The sequence below is a fragment of the Lissotriton vulgaris genome, chromosome 11, assembly GCF_964263255.1.
Source record: "Lissotriton vulgaris chromosome 11, aLisVul1.2, whole genome shotgun sequence".
Classification (NCBI taxonomy): domain Eukaryota; kingdom Metazoa; phylum Chordata; class Amphibia; order Caudata; family Salamandridae; genus Lissotriton; species Lissotriton vulgaris.
In genome coordinates this window covers 144,052,875-144,074,466 of record NC_141699.1, presented here as the reverse complement: position 1 = coordinate 144,074,466, position 21,592 = coordinate 144,052,875, and the positions used below count along the sequence as shown (strand labels likewise).

Below are 21,592 nucleotides of genomic sequence, written 5' to 3'. Positions count from 1 at the left end.
TGTGCGGTTCTGGGCCCTTCTACGTGGTGTCCGCAAAAACACAATCCTGGGGTTGACGAGTCACCCATCAAAGTTTGTTGACGGGGCAGCTGTCTTCGGCCGCATTTTAGATCTTCTTTTGTTGCTGAATGGGTGCTATTTCAATGGCTTATTCATAGGTATTCAATGCTCGAGTCTGGGAGCACCTATAATCATCACAGAATACCGATTGGCCACGCCAAGTTAGATTTATTTTTGATTTTGACTGGATTGTGTTTATTTGGCTTGACCTTGCCTGTTAATAAAAGAAGACGTGGCATGAGAGGCTTGTTAAATAGATATAAATAGACTTGATTTGTACTGCATTATTAATCTGTAAGAGACTGTTAGTTGGAGATTCCTTAACTTAGAATTACCCCCAGGTGTCAGGCTGGATCTGGAGAAATCTTTCCTTAGCAGTACCCCTGCGTGGCGGTAGGTGGCGTTGGTCGACTCAGCGTCCATCGCCTGCGTCGCCAGGATGACATTGCGGTATCTACTTAGATGCCGTCCTTGTCCGCTGACGTCCATTCTTTCTGTTTCCGCACCTGCCAGTGCAGAATCGGAGAGGGCTTGCCCCCTTAGTCGTTTTTTGACAACATTTATAAATTTTTTGTTGACATCTTTTTGAGTCTTTGACTCCTGGTGCACAAGTGATGTCCAGCCGTCGGCCCGGTTTCAAGCTCTTTGATTCCTGTCACAAGTTGATGTCGGTCAACGATCCGCACCTTGTGTGCTTTTGGTGCCTGGAGCACGACCCGAAGTCGTGCTCCGACTGCCGTGTCCTGAGCCCGAAGTCTTTGCGGGAGCGGTCCCGAAAGCTTTTGGAGGCCCGGCAGTCTGCTCCGTGCCGCTCGAGGTCCTGGTCGCAGAGCCATCAGTCTTAACCTTCTCCCCGTCCGTTGGCCGACACGACGTGGGACCCAGAGTGTCGTCACTCGCTGACTCCTTCCTCTGAGCCTGCTGGATGGCTCCGCATTTCCCTCCCTTTCCCGGAGCCTTTTGGCCCCCCCCCTGGAATCAGCTGGGGGCCCTGGACCTTCAATTCCGGCGGCTCCAGCCCCGGCACTGCAGGGTCCCCAAGGATCTAGCCTGGATCGGTGCCGGTCGACCTCATGGTACCTTCCCTGGTGCCGATTCCAGTGGTGACGCCCCCAACCGACATCGAACCCAGCCTCACCCCTGACGTGGCAAGTGCCGGACTGAAATTGGTACCGGCACTGGAGGGTACATTTGTACCGCTGTTAATCCCTGGCATTTCCTACTGCCAGAGGAGGTTGAGGTTGGACTGGGAGGGATCTATTGACCCTCTAGCAGACCAACCTGAGGAGCTGGACTGGAGAGCGGAGTCACGTGATGCCAGTGGTCTGGATACCTCCCCATACCTTGGTATGCTTTCTTCCCCTACCATGGCTATGGAGGAGAGAGCCTCCTACGCTGTTGTGTTGCATAGGGCGGGTGAGGCCCTGGGGCTCAAACTTCCTACGGTGGCTGTGAGGATTATCCTCATGACTGAGGTGCTCCAGCCGGCAGCAGCCTCTTCGGAGCCCCTGCTGCCTGTCAATGATGCCCTTACTGACATCATTCTGGGCACTTGGTCCAAGCCCAGCACAGAGGCTCCTGTGAGCAGAACGATTGCCCGATGTCACCGCCCGGCCCTGGGTGACTCACTTTTCCTTTCCCAACACCCTACCCCTGAGAGCTTGGTGGTTGAAGCCTCATACTCAAAAGGTGCATTCCCTACCGCTCCCCCAGATAGGGAATCCAAGAAGCTGGACCATGTTAGGAAGATGATTTCTTCTGCCAGCTTAGGACTGCGGTCAGTGAACACTGCATGTCTTGGGCCGACAAACACGGAGTGGGATACGGTTGCGCTAGTGCTGCCGCAGTTCCCGGAGGAGGCCTGGGTCGTGCTCACCCTCGCTGAGGGTTAAGCCACAGCAAAGTTCAGCATCCGGTGTGGGCTGGATACCTCCGACTCATTGGGTAGAACTGTTTCCACAACGGCAGCCCTGAGGCGCTACTCCTGGCTGAGAACGTCTGGCTTCTCTGGGGATGTTCAATCTACCCTTTTGGACATGCTCCTTGATGGCTGTCTCCTGTTTGGAGACAAGGCGATCAAAGCGCTAGAGCTTTTCAAGGACTCTAGGGTAACAGCAGATCCTTGGGCCTCGCAGCAACTTGTTGCCCCATTCAGCCTCTTTCGCCCCTTTTGTGGCTACCGAAGGGGTGCCCCACCACCTTCCACCCAGACCCACAGGGCCGTGCAAGCTACCCAGCCTCTGCATGGCCGGGGGACGTGGAACCCAGCTTTGTGCATCTGGGGGCCAGCGGGCAGGCCAGTCCACCAATAACCCCCCCCTACAGCAGCCTCCAAACCTTCCTAATCCGACCTTTTAGGGCCACCAGTTGCCAGTGGGTGGCAGGCTCTGCCATCACCTCCCCCACTAGGACAACATCACGTCGGACAGGTGGGTTTTGCAGATAGTAGGAAAGAGCTACTCCCTCCCGTTCGAGACTACCCCTCTATTCATGCCACCAACACTCCATTGCATGTTGGAGCATCATTTGGCCCTTTTCTGCCAGGAATTTGCAGCTCGCTTGCCAAGGGAGCTATTGTGGTTGCTACGCTCACTACTTCCTGGTACCTAGGAAGGACAAAGGCCTACATCCTATCTTAGACCTTAGGGATGCCAACCGTTTCCGCTGGTAGGAGAAGTTCCATATGATAACCTTGGCTCAGGTCATGTCTGCCCTCGACCCTGGAGACTGGAGGTAGCGTTGGGCTTGCAGGATGCTTACTTTCACATCCCTATCTTGCCTGCCCATCTGCATCACCTACTGTTCATTGTAGGCCCTGAGCATTTTCAGTTTACTGTGCTTCCCTTTGGCCTTACCAGCGCCCCTTGGTGTTCACAAGAGTGATGGCGTCTGCGCACATCAGGGGATCCAGTCTACCCAGTCTACACCTATCTCGAAGACTGGCAGTTGAAGGCGGGCGCCCCAGGCTTTTGTCTCCCACCTCCAGACTATGGCGGACGTCTGCATTCGCTGGGTTTCACACCTGATTCCCTCTCAGAAGCGCAGCTTGGGGTCTAGCCTCCCGAGCAGAGAGTCCGGGATGTTCGGGCTACGATACCCATGTTTCAGTCTCTGTCCTGGATTTTGGTGAGTGACCCTGAGGCTGCTCTGCCTCATGGCCTACTGCATCCTCCTAGTGGATCATGCGAGATGGCTTATGCGGACTGTGCAGTGGGACCTGAAGCTCCAGTGGGTGCCAAATCAGGGAAATCTTTCCGATGTCGTCTAGATCTCGTAGATGACTGCAAGTCCGTTGCAGTGGTGGCTCATGAACCAGTATTGGGGTCAACTGCAGATGCCTTTCCCTTACCCAACCAGAGTTCACTGTAGTCAGTCCTGGGATGGGGCGTCCACATTGGAGAGGCGGAAATCAGAGGCCTCTTGTCTCTGACTTAGTCCAGGCTCCACATCAACCTTCTGGAGTTCCGGGCTATACGTCTTGCACTAAAGGCACTTGTTCCTTCTGTCAAAGGAAGAGTAGTGCAGGTGATCACGAACAACATCACCGCCATGTGGTACTGCAACAAACAGGGAGGGGTGGGGTCGTGGACCCTGTGTCAAGAGTCTCTACGCCTTTTGACATGGCTGGAACATCACAGCATATCCCTGGTGGTTCAACACCTGGCATGTTCCGTTATGTTCCGTTAACGCCAGGGCGGACTAACTCAGCTGCCGGTGCATTATGGATCACGAATGGCGTCTTCACTCGGAGGTGGTGCAAGGTCTCTTTCAGCAGTGGGGAGAACCAACGAAGAGAATGCACAATGTCAGCAGTACTGCATGTTCGAGTTTCCAAGGTAGACTCACTCTGTGACACTTTTCGTTGCGAGTGGAATTGCAGCCTCCTGTACCACTTCTGCCTAGAGTGCTGAAGAAGATCAAGGGTGACTGGGCCCAAGTAATTCTTGTCGCTCTGGACTGGGCATGAAGAATCTGGTACCCCGAGCTCTTGAGCATGGACATTGATCCTCCGATCAGACTACCTCATCGGGAGGATCTTCTGTCTCAGCAGTAGGGGATGGTCCTCCACCCGAACCTGTTCAGCCTCCACCTCTCTGCATGGAGATTGAGCAGCAACAGTTGGCAGCTTTCAACCTTCCTCCCGAAGTCTTTAATGCCATCTTCGCAGACAGGCATCCCTCCACTAAAACAGTATACACCTGTAGATGGAACAAATTTGTGGCATGTGCACAGCAAAGGCTGTGGATCCCCTTTCTCCCCTCTTTCAGAGGTTCTCTTCATTCTTTCTTTTTCCCAGTAGGGCTCTTCTCTTGGCACTCTTAAAGATTACCTTTCTGACATTTCGGCCTTTCTAGGCCTTCCTGATCAGCATTTTCTTTTCAAGTCCCCTATTAACAGATTTCTGAGGGCATTACTCATCTCTTTCCTTCTCCTTTCGTGTGCTTCATTTGAGCCACTACATAATTGCCCTCTTAGTCTTCTTAATTTGAAAATTGCTTGCCATCACCACTGTTGCAGAGTGAGTGAGCTTCAAGCTTTATCTTCCAAACCTCCCTTTCTTGCTGTCCATCCGGATAAAGTAGTCCTCCGGACTAGACCCTCTTTTCTGTCCAGAGTGGTTACCTCTTTCCACATAGGTCAGACCATCACATTTTCCACCTTCTGGCTGCCTTAGCACCCTTCCAAAGAGGAGAAGAGTCTCTACCGTCTGGACCCAAAACATGCGCTGTCCTTCTTCCTTGACCACATAGAAGACTTTCGGGTAGATGATCAACTCTTCATGGTTTATGCGGGCACCAGGAAAGGTCAGGCAGAGCACAAATGTACCATCTCTCAATGGGTCGTCCTATGCATTAAGGTCTGTTATTATTTGTCTAAAAAGGAACCTCAAGTAGGACTGGGTGCCCACCCTTCCAGGGCAACAGCAGTCACTACTGCTTGGGACGTGGAGTTCCACTGGGTGACATATGCCAGGCAGCCACATGGTCATCCCTGCACACGTTTACTAAGCATTACTGCCTAGACAACCAAGTCAGAAGAAACTGCTTTTTTCATCCGTTCTGTTCTCCAGGACTTCCTGGTGTGAACTTAGTTTGCAGACCCTCCTCCGGGGATGGTATTGCTGAGGTATCTATTCTAAGGTAAGGAATCTCTAACTAATAGTCTCTTTCAGATTTGTGCATCAGTCTTGAATGGCTCTGTGCTTCTGGCATGGAAAGTTGTGTCAGAACTGACGCCAGCACGCAGGGGCGTTGTCTAAGTAGACACTGCAACATTATTCCGGCGAACACAACTCTGTCGACGGACGTGGAGTTGACCGACGCCACCTACTGATGCGCAGGGGTACTGCTAAAAAAACAAATCTCCGGATCCAGTCTGACACCTGGTGGTAATTCTAAGGTAAGGAGTCTAAACTAGCAAGAGCATAGCAGGAGTACCCTTCTGCCAGACCTTTTGGAGCATTTGGTGAAACCTTGCTGGAACAGAAGAAAAGCTGGATACTGGGATAAATCCGGCATTCGGCTTAGATTCACTGCACGGCAGGTGCACTGGAGTCAGTACCAAGAAGGGAAAGAGTGTATGATACTTCAGGAATGTCGACAGCAAAAACATGTTTATAAGTGGTTAAATTCAGGAAACTGCTGAGAGAAATACAGAACAGAACGCACGTTCAACAAGCGAAAGCATATGGAGCTTGTTTAGGAGTTTCCAGATGTGGGCCGATTGCGCAGTCATGAGGGATGTCACAAGTATAGCGAGGTGATGGCTAGGAGTTAATAAACAGGTGAACACTTTACGAAGGGAAAGGTAAACAAGGAGCCCGCTGATGGGTCGCAAAGAGGAGCTAGTCGTTATCTTGCTTCCCACTCCACATTAAATCAGAAGTATTTGCAATGCAATAGAGCTCGCATTATTGAAAGTTTGAGATACTGGCTTTGCAAATAATACTGCTACAGCAATAGCTCAAATTTTCAGTAATGGGAGACCTATTGCATTGTAGATGCTGGCTTTAAAAGGTTACATGTTTTAGAGAGTGTCTGCTGTGACAAGCGAGGGGCGCTCAGGATACAGTAGCAAGGAAAATTGTTAAGAGTGGAGATGGGGTGGGTAGATGAGGGTCAGACAGGACAGAGAGATCTCAACAGTGAACAGCGGGACGGGGTGATTGGGGGATGGGGGAAGAACAGGCTGCTGAGTGCGTGCGGGAAAGAAATGAAAATAAAAGCGGCACCATACATAAACAATTAAAGACGCCCTTAAAGTGAATTTGGTGCCATTCATATACAAATGAAGGTGCTAGACCATGCTATATGTTAAACTGCATCACTCACGTCTTTAAAGATACAGGGGAAATCTGTGTCCATTCGGGAAAGAAATGAAAATAAAAGCGGCACCATACTTAAACAATTAAAGTGTGAAATAATACAACACTTATGTTACAAGAAATAGCACACAGAGGTAGCAAAAGTGCGTTATCTTTTCGGGTAGTGAAAGATAATTGATGTTTCAAATTAAAAAAATGAATTCTGCAACAACGTAAAACAACGAATTGAAGCCCTGAATGTGTATGCGAGCTCAAAGTTCGAGGGGATTCTGGAAAGCTGAGTCACAGAGAAGACATTTTGTAACTTGCAAGGCGTTATCACCAGCGCATGGAGGCTGACAAAAAGAGAAGCAAGGATATGAAGGATCTGCCCCCATTTTCTAGCAAGAGAATGTGCTGCACCCTTTCGGCGCTGGTGCCGGGAAACTTGCACGCTGCAAGTCCCCGTCTGCTGTTTTTATGGCTGAGAGAAAAAGGAACATTTTGGGGAAGGCTAGAAGTACAGTTAGCACAAATAGTTTTATTAGTTCAAGAAAAAGGCACACACACTTTCAAGCTTTTAAACTAGAAAGCACAGTGCGAGCTGTGTTTAAAGAGATGCAGGAGTAAAAGTGAAAGCGATGACACGGCCGGGCAGCCATGAGACGCGCTCTGTGGTGGGGGAGGGGCAGTTGTGAAGGAATAGAGAAAGTGTAATATAAAGCGAAGAGGATGGAGTAAGATAAAAGATGGCAAAGAAGAGAGAGGTGCAGCTATGGAGGCCGTGGCAGCAAGTAAATAAAGGCTCACGAGAGCAAGGCCAGCAAGTTCGGGAGCAAATTCGTTTGAAGTCTGATGAGGGGGGGGGAGCGGCTTCCTTTGAAATCCGATGCCGAGGCTCAGACAATTGGTGGTGTGCAAGCGGCTTCCTTTCAAGTCTGATGGGGGGGGCGGGAGAGCAAATGGTGAGCGTGCGCCCTGCGCACATGCACTGGCCATAATCCGCATTCCAAAGCCCTCTTGTTAGGCTTTCCTGGAGCCCCTACATAATTTCTCGCATAGCGATTGCTTACGCAATAGCTAGGCTCGATATAAAAAGATGCTAAGTTAAAAAGGAGAGCTAAAATGATGGCTAACTGTAAGCTATACAACAGTCATACGTATAAACTATTCACTTTTACCCAGAATTTGCTTTCGAGATAAGGCAGCAGTGCTTCTGCTTGAGATGGGGTGCTGACAGATCCGACTCAGGAGGCAGATCCCTCTCATATCCGCAGATATTCTTCTCCTTTTTCCCCTACTTCTCCGCCTCAGCCCTTTCCTCTTTGGGTCTTTCTCTCCTTCTCCCCTTCTGTCTTTGCCCTTTCTCCCCCTCCCCCCCCCTTTTCTGCCCTTCTCCCTTCTTGCCTTTCCCCCTTCTGCCTTTCTTTCATTCAGCCTTCTTCCACTTTGTACTCTTCTGCCTTTCTACACTTCTGCCTTTCTACACTTCTGCCTTTCTACACTTCTGCCTTTCTACTCTTCTCTTTCTGTTCCCTTTTACTTTCCTTCCCGTCTTCTCATTTATTCTTCTTTTGTGTGTGTGTGTTTGTGTGTGTGTGTGCTTGTTTGTATATGGGGGATGAAACTTGATTGTCACTCGCCATAAATGACGCTCTTTTTGCTGTATTTTATATCGCAGGTCAGTAAGTAGTGTTAGTCTACCTCTAAAATATTGATTATCTCTTGAATTAGGCTGATATCATAAAATGCAAAGTGTAACTCTTTTTCTTAGATGTTTTAACGTCAAGATCACCTGTAACCAAAAACTTATCTGATGTAACATTAATAATTCTTGCATTTTACAGATACCCATGTGGATGTGGTTGGCTTATGCAGCGACGGACAGTTCCTTATGGTTGGAGAAAGAAATGGCAACCTTCATCTCCTTCATGTGCTGTCAAAGCAGATACTGCTGACAAATGTAGGCTTCTTTGGTACTTTAAAATGAGAAACTAGCTGGAAGTGTGCATTCGATGATTGTCTTCGATCAATTAGCGATATTGTGGACACATTAACATTTTTTGCATGTTTACTACCAACCTGCTTCCTGGGAGGATGGATTATTGTATATTTTTAAGTTTAACATATTGATACCAGTAATTTAAAATAAACATGTAGTAGTCATAGACAGAATTTCAAACACCAGTTTGGATTTTTGAGATGCTATCATGCTGCTCATCAAATTTGGTGCATACCCTTAAAAAGTCAAGTATAACACTCCTCCCGTTTTACTACAGAAGACGGTCACCCCCTCTATTAATTGGGCGTCCAGAACTCTCTAACCAGTTTTCTGAATCCTAAAAATATTGAGAAATTCCATAGCTTGCCTTGAAGATGCCATGTTCAATTTTGTGGTTGCAAAACGCATGCTGGCTTGGCTCAGTTTTTTATTAAAATTCCAAATAAAATATTTGAACTTTGAGCACCATGTACACTTCGGAATTCTGCATATGACTATATATTAAATTACTCAAGACTAGGAAGGGGCTCCTGCATCTTTCGGTAGTATTGCAGGCGGTCCTCTAAAGGTTATCTTCAACCTGCTAACTGGATCACATTTAGTAGCTTTTAGGTCCGTCCATAGGAGTATTTCTTTTTCATCTCTTGCTGTTGACAGGTATATGTTTTTCACCCCCTACCAAGTGCTTGCATTGTGATGAATGAAGAACTATTTAAAACGGAATCAACACACATTACATTTTTTTAAACTAATTAATATATTGTATGCAGGAAGCAATTGTTGATTTGTGTTCTCACAGTAGCATTTAAAAAAAAAACGTTTTTGAATAAGGACTCCAAATGTCGGCCAGACCTGTTGACTTTGGTAATGCTTATCCACAATAGTGAGTCCCTCTTGTGAACCACATGCGTATTCACTCCTCAATTAACTCACTTCTTTCAAAGAATAGAAAAACATATATGTCCGTTTACCATTATCCATACATGCACTGAGACCAGTTTAATGTAAAAATATCTGTTTATTTTAGTAATATTCTCCTTGATATGTACAATTTCGCAATACAATAGTATCACTCAAATCTGAAATCTCTTACAATTGGTTACTCTAAAACATGTTTCCTGTAAGGACAGGAATTGTTCCTGAGAAATTAACAGGGACGTTGCTGGGCTCTAGGAAAACTCTACAACAAGCGGGCACAATGAGTTTCATAGAACAGGCTTCAAGAAGTCAGTGATAATCTCATTCTGCTCTAACTACCCTCTTTCTTGTTAGATACAACTGCTGTAGATCTTTCCCTACTTTGGCACTCTTATTTTGAGATGATAGGAGTGGAAAAAAATCCAGGTTATGGTAGTTAAGGACTGATTGGTTCATCTGGTCAGATGTCTCTCCAGGCCAGAGGGGGCAGCCAGAGTGGAAGTGTAGGTGACAAGATTTTTAACCGAATCGCTGCGGCGGCTTTTCCCTCTGTGTGCGGCCATTTTCAAAAAGCTGCGTTGCATGACGAGTTCAGCTCGTCATCAGCACACGACCGCCATAGCTGATGACGAGCTGAGCTCTTCATCAGCAGCGAAGAGGTTAAATGTACCTTTTCTTTCCTTCAGCAGCGGAATTGCATATCGTTAAAATTGAGCAATACATTGATTTGCATGATACTTGGCTGAAGGTGTTTCAGATAATGCCTCAGCCTGTACTTCTGGATCATGGAGACTTCACATTGTATGGATTCTCAGATTTGTATTGTCTCGAAACCATTAAGGATATTTGCCAAGACAACGAATCATTTCAAGACTGTCATGTGGTACCTAAACCAACCACATCTTATTTTGCACTATTTGACGTTCTGTGAACTGTAGCTCCATTTCAGAGCAATCCCAGTGGTAAATTGTCTAGGTATTGACGGGCGGAGATTCACATTACACTTCCATTCTGATTTCTACCATTATTCTGAACCTGTGCTTTTTGCCAGAATTCTTTGTGATTTGTGTAAATGATCATCCCTGACAGAAATACGCCACAAAAAGAGGGGGTGTATAAATACAGACCCTCCTGTATTGATTTTGAGTTTCTATTGGTTATTTCTATCGATTTCCCATCTATAAATGACTATCAGGCACCAGTCTGGGCCTGGAAAATTTCCATGCAATTGATTAATCAGACATTAGTGGACCCCAGTCTCTGGGCCACACAGCTTTTCCCCAGGAAGTAATGTGTGGGCTCCATAAAGGTTCCTCTAGCACCAGCGCTGTCTTTTACATTCTTCTGTGAAACACTTGCACCAGAAACAGTTGTTTTTCTTGGTTTCCTCACCTGTTTTGGAGATTTCTTCCCCATTATGTTGGCCTTGAAATGATCAAAGTCATTGTGGACAGTGGGAAGTCGATGTCCGGTTCCCATTCTCGCGCATGTTGTACCAAGACATTTAGCATCCTTATAGGAGACTTTTTCAGGTCTCGATGGCCCCACGTGCCTGTTGTGATGTATTCATCTCTCGTACAGTGGGTACCCAATTGGTCTTTACATGTGTGGTTTCTGTAATGTGCGGGAGTTCAGGCTTCACATAAATATTGTGGGGCTGGCTGTCTAACATTTATGGCAATCCTGTGTTCGGTGCAAGGTTGACATGGTAAGGTGTGACTGAGCAGTGTGACAGCTATGCATTGAAGAACCCGCATTGTGGTGGGCTCTTGAATTGTATGCCTGGGCCCTTACATTTTGTAAGAATAACTTCCTGTGGCTCGAGCGGATGTCCAAGCGTAGTTGTTTAGTCCCATAATGATGATGCCAGACCTCGAGCAGAGGATTAAGCAAGGTATCCTGGCCGAGCCAAGTGGGATCTTTTCTTTCTTATAGAATTTTGTTGGTGTGTTTCTCTTTGGATGCATTCACTTAGATTGGACCTTCTACATTTCACTACACTTCCTTGACCCATAACTGAGAGTGATACAAAGGATATAGAGGAGACATATTCTCAGCACAGAACAATTTGCAAATAACCTAGCTGTCAGATATTTTAGATCAAAGTCTACCCACCTTGTAGACTACTAAGATGTAAAGGCCCTCGATCTGAGCACGAGGAGGAATTCTGAACCTCAGCCAACGACTCGCTCCCTTTCAGGGTAGTAGTTAAAACTTGGACCATGCTGATTACTTTCTGCCTAAGAAATGTAGTAAGCTGACTTGGAAACTACATTTCATCCCAAAAACCCTTCTTTCAGGCAGAATTAAAAGATTCAGGGTGGTGTAACTGAAGAAACGAGAATGTCATCTGTATATGTTTCCAAGGTCCTACAGCTTTCATCCTAAGGGTGTAGGGGATGTAAAAGGCTAATTGACAGCCATTTCAGATGAGTAAAGTAACATACTTCTAGATGCCCATTTGTCATGATTTCTGTAATACAAACAATGTTATGTCTCAGTAGTTGTACGGAGAGTACAATTTGGTCCTATGTTTATTGAGTCTCTTTAGACTGGCTTCATGTCTGATAAGGTGGTGTTTTACGTTTGCCCTTTCTTCCTTCTCAAGATAGTTTCTGAGGTTTTTTTTTTTTATACATTTTCCATAAGATGCCTCCCCCACCTTCCTCCTCCTCATCTTGTAAAACTAGAGGATCAACTGCAAAGTGTGGACCTACAAAGCACTCTTCGTTTTAATGTTGATCAATTGAGTACTTTCAGTTTGATACCCAGCTTATAATCAGTTTCTCTGTATCCAAAAAGGGTAAGACCGAGACAAATTAAGTTTAGGTGGTTATGCATTCGATGTTCTATGAGCTAGCAGGAAGGGCCCTGCAAACCGGGTCATAACTCACTGTACAAGCAGTACGGCTCGTCTGTCCTTTCACTAAGTATGCATTCTGGACTCTAAAGCGTTCATAATTCAGTTGCAGTGCCAGGGACAAAAACAAGGCGACATTCTATTTTCGGTATTTCCTCATTCCTTACCATTGCCCATCTTCTGAATTATATATGTCTTTTAGTAATGTCTTTTTAAAAATGATATTCTTATGTTGGTTCCATATTCTAATCTCTGCCTCTGTGGAGCGGATCTGATTTAAGGCTTTGTGACCGCTGTGGCACTAGACGGATGTACTGCAGGAACATGTCAGGACCCAGTCCAGTGCCTAGAAAACGCTTCTAAAGGAGTAACCCACTAGATAATAGAGTACCCATTAGACAAAGTGCTAACGGACATTGGTAACTTGTCCTCAATGTCGCACAGCAGCAGAATTTGCCACAGCTACAATGTGGTTTCTGAAAGTGTATCTGTTGTTGCACCTATACTAGAAAGTTGTTGTGGAATGGAATATCACAGTAGCCAGTCCTGAGCCCTAAAATGCCCCTTCACTACCAGGAGCAGGGCACCAGACAGTAAAACAAACCCATTTAGTAACAAGCCGTCCAAAGGTTTCAGGAAAGCACTTGCAGACTGTATATTGGATAGCCTAGATCTTACCTTGAAGTTCCACCATCAGCCGTTTTACAACCTTTTTCCACCTCCGCTGTAAGATCTCTTTAGGGCCAGGGTAAAAATCAGGACATCATAGCAGTAGACGTTTGGTCAAGAAAACATTTGTCTTGGGAATTGCCACGCTTTAAGATGGAGGACCACCATCACCTATTCCACTTGTATTATTCCTCAAGTCATTGTTGATTCAATGAGTCTTTGAGGAAAGTCGGTCTGCACTTTGCACTAGGTAGACACTAGGTAGACACTGCCTTGGCTCCAGTTGCAATCCCAGAAGCACCTGCAGCATTTCCTCCATCTAGATGACCCATGTGGAGATACCCACAATGCGAAAGTGCTTCCTTCCCATGTTATCTTTTAGCTCAAAGCATGGGCCCTCCTTTAAAATGCTGTCTGCTGTGCAGGTCTTGGCTGCAAACAGATGTTCACTGCTGAACTGATGTCAGACATGCACATCTCCAATGTCTTACCTTTCTGCACTACCGCCTCCACATCTGGCTCCACTGTAGATATACACCGTAAAAATAACTCCTCTTTATGCTTCTTACAGTCTGCCATATTGTCTTCCCACAGTAATGCCCTTGGCTTCTACTCACATAGGACTTTGAACTATCTATAACACTCTGGATGTGTTAGCATATGACATGGAAAGAATTCCTGAGTCTGTACCTCAGGAGCACAGCGTTCAGGACAGCCTTCAGCTGCTGACTGGTTACGGTCTGCAGACATCCGCGTCTTCAGCGTGCTTTCTGCCCCAACAATCCTCCTGCTGCTTCAATATTATTTCTTTAAGACAGTAACTTTTTTTCCAGCATGGGATTTTTTTTCCACTGCACACTCCCTGGTTGCTCTTGGCTTGTGTGGTGCATGATGCCTCTCCTCCTAAAAATAAATCTTCAAGATACAATGAAAGCCTTTTACACTTTTTTAAAATCCTAGGTTTCTACGAGGAAGTTTAAAATACCTTTTTTTTTTATAATAAGACCCTAACTTTAAGCATTAGTTACATCTGAAGTGTATTTGTGTCTTGATCTCACTTTTATTTTTTTACCTGATCATTTATTGGAATTTAACTAAAACATGTATAGTATGTACTTACATTGGACCATAATACCTCTAGTTCTTGATGCTACTGCATAGTTCCTGTTTTTGCATACTGCAGCTTCTCAGAGCCTTGAACGTCGATAAGTTACTAAAAGGAGGGCCAAGCGACACCATTGCGCCTTCAAGTAACTTATTTGGTGCGGAGCACTGGATTTCGGTTCATTATCCCCCAAAAAGCAGTGATTTGTGACATATTTTCATGTAATGTTTTATAAAAGGGCAACGAAAAGGGCTAGGTACATTAGGGCCATGCAAAGAGGTATAGAACCAATGTAGTCACTAGTGATAATGAACAAGTTAGTCTGTTATTGCATGAAGGATCTAGGTCACAAAACAAAGAGGTAGATAAATACCTTTTCAGAATATTGTGTGTTGTTTCACTGTGCATATGTGATTCCTCCCACTGAAGCTATTTTAATCCGTTTCTCAGTAATTGTACTTAGTTCTGATTAGCGCACCCTGAGAACACATCCTCTTTAGCATCCAGTTTTTAACCCCAAAAGCCTTCTGATAATTGGATAAAGTAGTGTGGAGCTTCGAGATCACTTAATGGGATCAGTTTATTTTTTATTCGCTACCATTGTTGATGTACATCATTGCATTTTCCTGTCCTTTTTCCGACACTTTGACTTATCTCACCCAAGAAGCTAATCTGCTCCCTGCAGAAGTTGTTATAATGCTCTAAAAGGTAGATGTACACTAGATATAAGACGATCTTTATTTAAAAAAGCAGCCCTTTTATTTGTTTTCCCTAGAATCCTGCAATGCTAAACAGTTGTTCGTGTTTTTTTTGCAGCGTTTGGCTCAGCAGTCTATAAAGGCAAACCAAAAAACCTTCCACAATCTCATCATTCAGAAGGATGTTTCTGATGAAGGTGAGTTATTTAAACTGCATTACTATAGCACTTTTTAAAACGTTGTGCTCAATAAATAATGGAGTGACCCTGTGTCCCTCAGAACCAGGGTATCATTATGCAAAAAGTACACACTGGTTCTGTCTGGTATAACCACAATTTTTCTTATCCGTACAATTCAATTTCAAGAACAAGTTATTTCCCATTACGGTTGAATGTGAAGACGTTCAGAAGGAACACACAAGAATAATAAAATTAAATCAAATCAAGGATACAGTAACCACAATTGAATCCGGTTTGCTGGGTGATAGTATATTTTATATAAATTTAATCATTTATATTCACCCATATACAAGAAGATTTGTTGCATAAACGGCTGACAACAACGTGAAAATCGGAGTGAGTTGTGATCTAGGGACATTGTGTTTATCAGTGACACAATAAGTGCGTTATATGTACAAGGTGGTCAAAATATACACATGTTTGTAAGAGGCGAAGGGTAAGCACCAAAACAATGACCGGCTGCTCTAATCAATTTCAATGTTTTGGGAGCGGGCCTTGAACTGGACCAGGATATTGTTGACGTTTCAACCATACATGCGCAATATTATATCATCAGGCGGGTCTTCATCAGGACTGGAGTGGGGGAGTGGCAGCCTAACAGTAACCAGAGAGACGCCTGGTTAGGCTCAAGTCAGTGTAGATGGCCCATCGGTCAGACTTGATGTGGTTACACGGCAGGAGTTTCCACTGCCCTTGTGATCGTAATCCTTGATTTGCTTCCACTACCGATTCCTAAGCAGTCCATGAGGAATTTCACCCGACCTTATAAATCGCTTCTGGCTAAGCACAAGATTTGCCTCGACTATAACTAGATGGGCCATCTACACTGACTTGAGCCTAACCAGGCTTCTCTCCGGTTACTATTAGTCTGCCATCCCCCCACTCCAGTTCTGATGAAGACCTGCCTGATGATATAATATCGCGCATATAGGGTTGAAACGTCAACGATATCCTGGTCCAGTTCAAGGCCCCGCTCGCAAAATATTGAAATTGATTAGAGCAGCAGGGTCATTATGTTGGTGCTTACCCTGGCCTCTTACAAACATGTATATACTTTAACCACCTTGTACATATCACGCACTTATTGTGTCACTGATCACACCATGTCAGATGATCACAACTCACTCTGATTTTCACGTTGTTGGCAGCTGTTTATGCAACACATTTTCTTGTATATGGGTGAATACAAATGATGAAATTATATTTAAGATATCATCACCCAGCAAACCTGATTCAATTGTGGTTACTGTATCCTTGATTTGATTTAATTTTATTATTCTTGTTGTGTGTTCCTTCTAAACGTCTAAACATTCAACCGTAGCAGGAAATAACTTGTTCTTGAAATTGAATTGTAATGTCTCTGCTAATGTTAACAGTAAGAAAATTTAGATTTTGAAGCAATATTCTGTAACTGTAGTTTTCTGTATGCCGCCTTTTCCTAGATAACCTTGTGTGTTAAGATGAAGGAGTATATGCCATTTCTTTTGTCACCATTCAAGAATTGTCTGAATTTACGGCTCCGACTAGATAAAAGGTATTTGGCTCCAGTCAGCGAGCACCAAATCCAAGACCTATTTTCAGGATATCCAAATGAGGGTACATGCAGTGGGCCTAAATATGAACAATGTATTCTAAAGACTTGGTATGGGCCAGGACAGCATTTTACATCTAGTCTAGACACGCACTTGTCTGGGCTTCATCTCTTCAGGGCCCGCTTTGAATCACAGCCGCTGCAATGTGTTTTCTCTGTCTACATTACCACTATAATTTTACACAGGGGTTTTAAAATGCATCATACCAACTATGGAACTGTAATATTTGTAAACCTCGCCATTCACTTTAGAAGATCCCCCTCCCCCCTATTTGTAATGACTGTATTGAAATGGTCAAATATATGTTCTATTTGAAAAAGTGATCTGATGCTTTATCTGGGCTTCACCCAAACCCTACAACTCTAGCCCCTTTTATGGTGTCATCGCTAGAACCAACACCTCAAGATTTGCAGTGCATATCAATGTAGGAAACTGAATTTGGAACTCAGTTGCTACTGTAGATATGCACGCACACACACACACACACACACACACATTTCAGTGCCCTTACCCTTGGTTTTCAAATATATCCATTTTAAGCAGTCAGAAGAGCATCAATCAATCAATCAATCAATCAAGAAATTTGTATAGCGTGCTACTCACCCGTAGGGTCTCAAGGCGCTTGGGGGAGGGGGGTCTGCTACTGCTCGAACAGCCAGGTCTTCAGTTGCTTCCTGAAGGAGAGGTGGTCTTGGGTCAGACGGAGGTGGATGGGGAGGGAGTTCCAAGTCTTGGCTGCCAGGTAGGAGAAGGATCTTCCTCCCCTGGTGGCTCTTCGAATGCGTGGAACGGCGGCGAGGGCGTGGCTGGTCGATCGCAGCTGTCGGGTGGGAGTGTAGAAGGTCAGGCGGTTGTCGAGGTACCTGGGGCCCAGGTCGTGGAGGGTCATGTGTGCGTGGGTGAGGAGTCGGAACGTGATTCTCTTGCTGACTGGGAGCAAGTGCAGGTTTCTCAGGTGTCCGGAGATGTGGCTGTATCGGGGGATGTCTAGGGTGAGTCGTGCGGAGGCGTTCTGGATGCGTTGGAGTCTTTTCTGAAGTTTGGCTGTGGTTCCGGTCAGGGCCGGACTGAGAACAGAAACCGGCCCTGGCAAACTGCTCAGCTGGCCCCCTTGGGGTCAGGGGGAGTGCAGCTGAGCAGTTTGCGATGGCCGGTTTCCGCCGATTTTGTTACCGGGGGCCGACATTGCCGACCCCCGGTAACAAAAACGGCCCCCCATGGGCCCAAAACCAGCCCCCACCCTAGCGGCCTACCGGGGAAACGCCCGGTGCCCGCTATAGCCAGTCCGGCCCTGGTTCCGGTGTAGAGGGTGTTTCCGTAGACCAGTCGGCTGGTGACGAGTGCCTTTGTGACCGTCTTTCTGGTTTTCGGTGGGGATCCATCGGAAGAACTTTCGGAGCATGCGTTGGATGTTGAAACATGATGATGAGACGGCGTTGACTTGTCTGGTCATCGAGAGGGAGGAGTCCAGGATGAAGCCCAGGTTGCGTGCGTGGTCCGTTGATTTGGGTGCGCTGCCCAGGGCAGGGGGCCTCCAGGAGTCGTCCCAGGCAGAGGGTGATGATCCCAGGATGAGGACTTCCGTCTTGTCCGAGTTCAGTTTCAGGCGGCTGTTCATCATCCACTCGGCTACGTCTTTCATCCCTTCGTGTAGGTTGGTTCTGGCGGTGGCTGGGTCGTTGGTGAGGGAGAGGATGAGCTGGGTGTCATCGACGTATGAGATGATGTTGAGGTTGTGTTGGCGTGCGATGGCTGCGAGGGGGCTCATGTAGACGTTGAAGAGGGTGGAGCTGAGTGACGAGCATGCAGTAAGAGCATGTGCTTTTACTGCAGTCTATTACAGTTTCATTAATTGTAAAGACAGAAGAAACCAATCATGAATTAGAGCACTGAACAAATATGGGAGAAGAGAGCGGGCATGGCCAAAGCATATCCTCAGGGCGTGTTTCCAACTAGGAAGGGTTGATAAAATTCCTCAAATGGCTTTTAAATTATTTAATTTTTATTTTTTGTATTTAAAAGATAGTCTTAGGGCATTGTGTCTACCACTTTGGGTTTAAAAGTTGCTTTATAGAAGTAAATGTCCATTAAGAAGCTCTCCCTTTGATGATTATAACCATGATAAATCTCACTTGCCTGACCACTGATTGAATGCCGATGATCACCTATTGTGGACTGATTGAGCAATACTCGTGCCCTTTCTCCCCTTTTTCAATGGTTGGATGAATTTCTGGGATGTTAGATCTAGATCTAGACTATGCTGGTCCCAAAATGGTAGGGTGATACAGAGGTGGACGATTTCCCGCTGGCTTATTCTATGCATCAAGGCATCAGAACCTATTGCACAAAGCAATTATACCTTTTCAGCGCTGTCCTGGGAGTGTTCCTGTGTTGTACATTTGCCACGGTGTAATGTTGGGCTTAGGTCAAACCTTTCTCCTTAAGTGTTGCAAATTACCCATCTCTTTAGGTCTGTGTTACGGGACTTCTTTCTTTTCTTTTTTAAAAACGTTTGTTCTCCAATGTAGGCAGGCAATATAGCAGCGCCACAGTCATATACAGCCTGTACATTGCATAACATTTTTTATTATAGTATTGGGTCTCAACACATTTTAGCATTAGATGGAGACCGAACACACCTATCCCCCTGAAGAATTTGGATGCCATGGCCCTACATTGTGTCTACCCACTTCCCTTAAATCTTGTCATGCTGCTGTTGGCATCCCCATGCCATGTAAACCACTTTTTCTAGAGTGGAGCATCTATCCACGCCTTGTTTCCATTCCTGATTTGAGCCATAGCTCTCCATTTCTTAGCAATGTCCCTTTTGGCAACTAGGAGTCCCTAGCCATTGAGTATGTGTGCTGCTCCGGTGCCACCCATCACCTCCATAATTCCCAGCAGTGCACTCTTGGGTGTCTGTTCAACCCGTTGTCCCGTTGCTTCAGCAAGACATCGCTGGGTCTTTGCTTACCTCTGTTACCAGTCTTTTTGCTATATACTCTACCTGCAGAGTCCTCACAGGTTCTTCCCTCCTCCCTTATCTGAGAAGTGGTCATGTGACTTTAATAATGTCCCTGGCTAGTTTTGAAACACTGTCGTTTCTGTCAATCTTGTTGGCTTCGTCTCCGCATCTGAGTTACTTCGAAAAAATGAGGAGGAACTGACACAGCGGCACTGGGGTTGTGTTTTGTATTGCCTTGTGGCATCATATCAGGGGTGGATCATAGAGCAGAGTTGGGGCAACGATACCTGAGCGCAATTTCAACATTATGGACCCCGTCTGGTGCTTGGAGGAGTTTCAAAAGGTGAGGAATCTAGAGGTGGTTCTTTTCCACCGTTATCAAAGAAAAGTAACTTGCTGTTCTAGTCTTTAAACTGAACTACCCCAAGGCTTTGGATTTCTTCTTCTCTTCTCAGTTTCTCAATTTTCTTTATGATTTCAGTTCCTGCTTTGCATTATTGTATTTCATGCACTCCCACCCTTCTGATCATCTGCTCATAAATCTGTTCCGAGGCTGACTATTGTTGGTTCAGAAAGGACTAATGGACTGCTGGATTTGTTGGAAAACTACTACTGACTGTAAATTTTCACTTCTGATTACTGTATTGATGTGTATCTGATGTGGATATGCCGAAAATCAGGGACTGACCCCTGCCCTCATGGTTCTGAGGGACACCCTTGAACCCCTGATCTTACATTCAATTTGGAAATTCATGTTTTGCACCTCATTGCTTGACCATTTGCACATTTCATTAGGAAAAGCATTGCAGCGATTTCAAATAATTGAATCTAGGCCCTGATTAAAAGAATGGAAAACACACTTCATGCAAATTGCTCAACAGAGCTATTGCTCGGTAGTGCCCTCTTCTGAGGTGTAAGCACCCATTTTTGTTACTTTTTAAATCTTAGCTTTACTTGTATATCGGATCTGACATGTGTCTCTTGTTTCCTATCCACAGGTACATATCACATGTTTGTTCTCACAAGCAACGGGTTCTTTTGCATTATGTACCTCCATTTAGCATACATTCAAAAAGGTAATGTGATATTGTCAATAAACGTTATTGTGTTTCAAGTCAGACTGCATTAAGATTATGAATATTTTTAAGTGGTACATTTTGCTGTTTTCTTTAATTTGCTTTATTGGATTTTTGTAAGAATACTTTGTCACAGCATTTCACACGGTTTTAGTATAGAAGCGAATTGTTTAATTTCACATAAATTTGCTTATTTATGGATATTAATTCCACATCTCCGATTCTACTTAGAACGTGTCTTTTTAATGGGTGTGGAGCTCGTTACATTGGGAAACATCCTTTACAACGCAGTGTTTACACCGCAGGGCCTTTACGAGGCAGCCATCACAACGCAAGTCATTACTACGACTTGCGCTGCATGGCGCTCTTGTTTAAGGAATAGTTTAATTTTCTATTCCAACACCTTCCCTACTGTTACGTGGGCTGGAGTTGGAATTGAAAATTAAAATAATCCACTATCCAGCGCCCTCCAAAGCAAGGCGTTTAAATGACTTGCGTTGTGAAAACCACGTTGTAAAGTACCGCGATCAAAATGATCGCCTTGTACTAACATACATCGGTTACATTAGGCTCCTTGGTTCTGTACATTTTAGCTTGACTTAGAATTATTTTGACATTAATCAATTTAGCCTCTTAAATCCACAGGGTCAATAACTAGGCATCGGAGATGTTCTTGATTACATTTCGTGTGTTCCCTAGAAGCGGTTGCTCCAAGTTTTACCCTCCGAGCTTTAAGATTTTTTATCTCATTCTAATGAATGTACAAGACTTTGTGTATGATGCTCAATTTCTTTATGAAACGTTCGTCAAACTGTGATTTCTATTTGACATTCTGTACTTATTCTCTATAGTTCTTGCTAATGGTATTGTTGAGGTCTGAACTGGAGAAATTAATGTATAGTGCTAGCTTCTGATCTTGCTAAATCATTTCTTGTAAGAACTCTCCAAATAACTTCTTGGTGTTTTAACAATATGTTACCTATAATACGTGTAAGAATTTACACAGGCAGTCTTTTAGTTGTCTCGCAAGTGCCAAAATTGTCCTTTGTATATTTGAGTCAGGAACTTTTTAAACTTTGTTTTAATGTATTATTGTTTTTATGT

At 45.0% G+C, this 21,592-nt stretch overlaps 1 protein-coding gene across 1 annotated transcript in view; it reads left to right on the top strand.

The window, feature by feature from the left end:
- The window catches only part of KNTC1 (kinetochore associated 1), a 926,084-nt gene that overhangs the window by 128,341 nt on the left and 776,151 nt on the right, over positions 1-21,592 (top strand). The window contains exons 4-6 of the mRNA XM_086942947.1: positions 8,212-8,327; positions 14,735-14,813; positions 20,411-20,488. Coding sequence (XP_086799073.1) covers positions 8,212-8,327; positions 14,735-14,813; positions 20,411-20,488 — 273 coding nt within the window. The remainder of the gene's footprint in view (positions 1-8,211; positions 8,328-14,734; positions 14,814-20,410; positions 20,489-21,592) is intronic.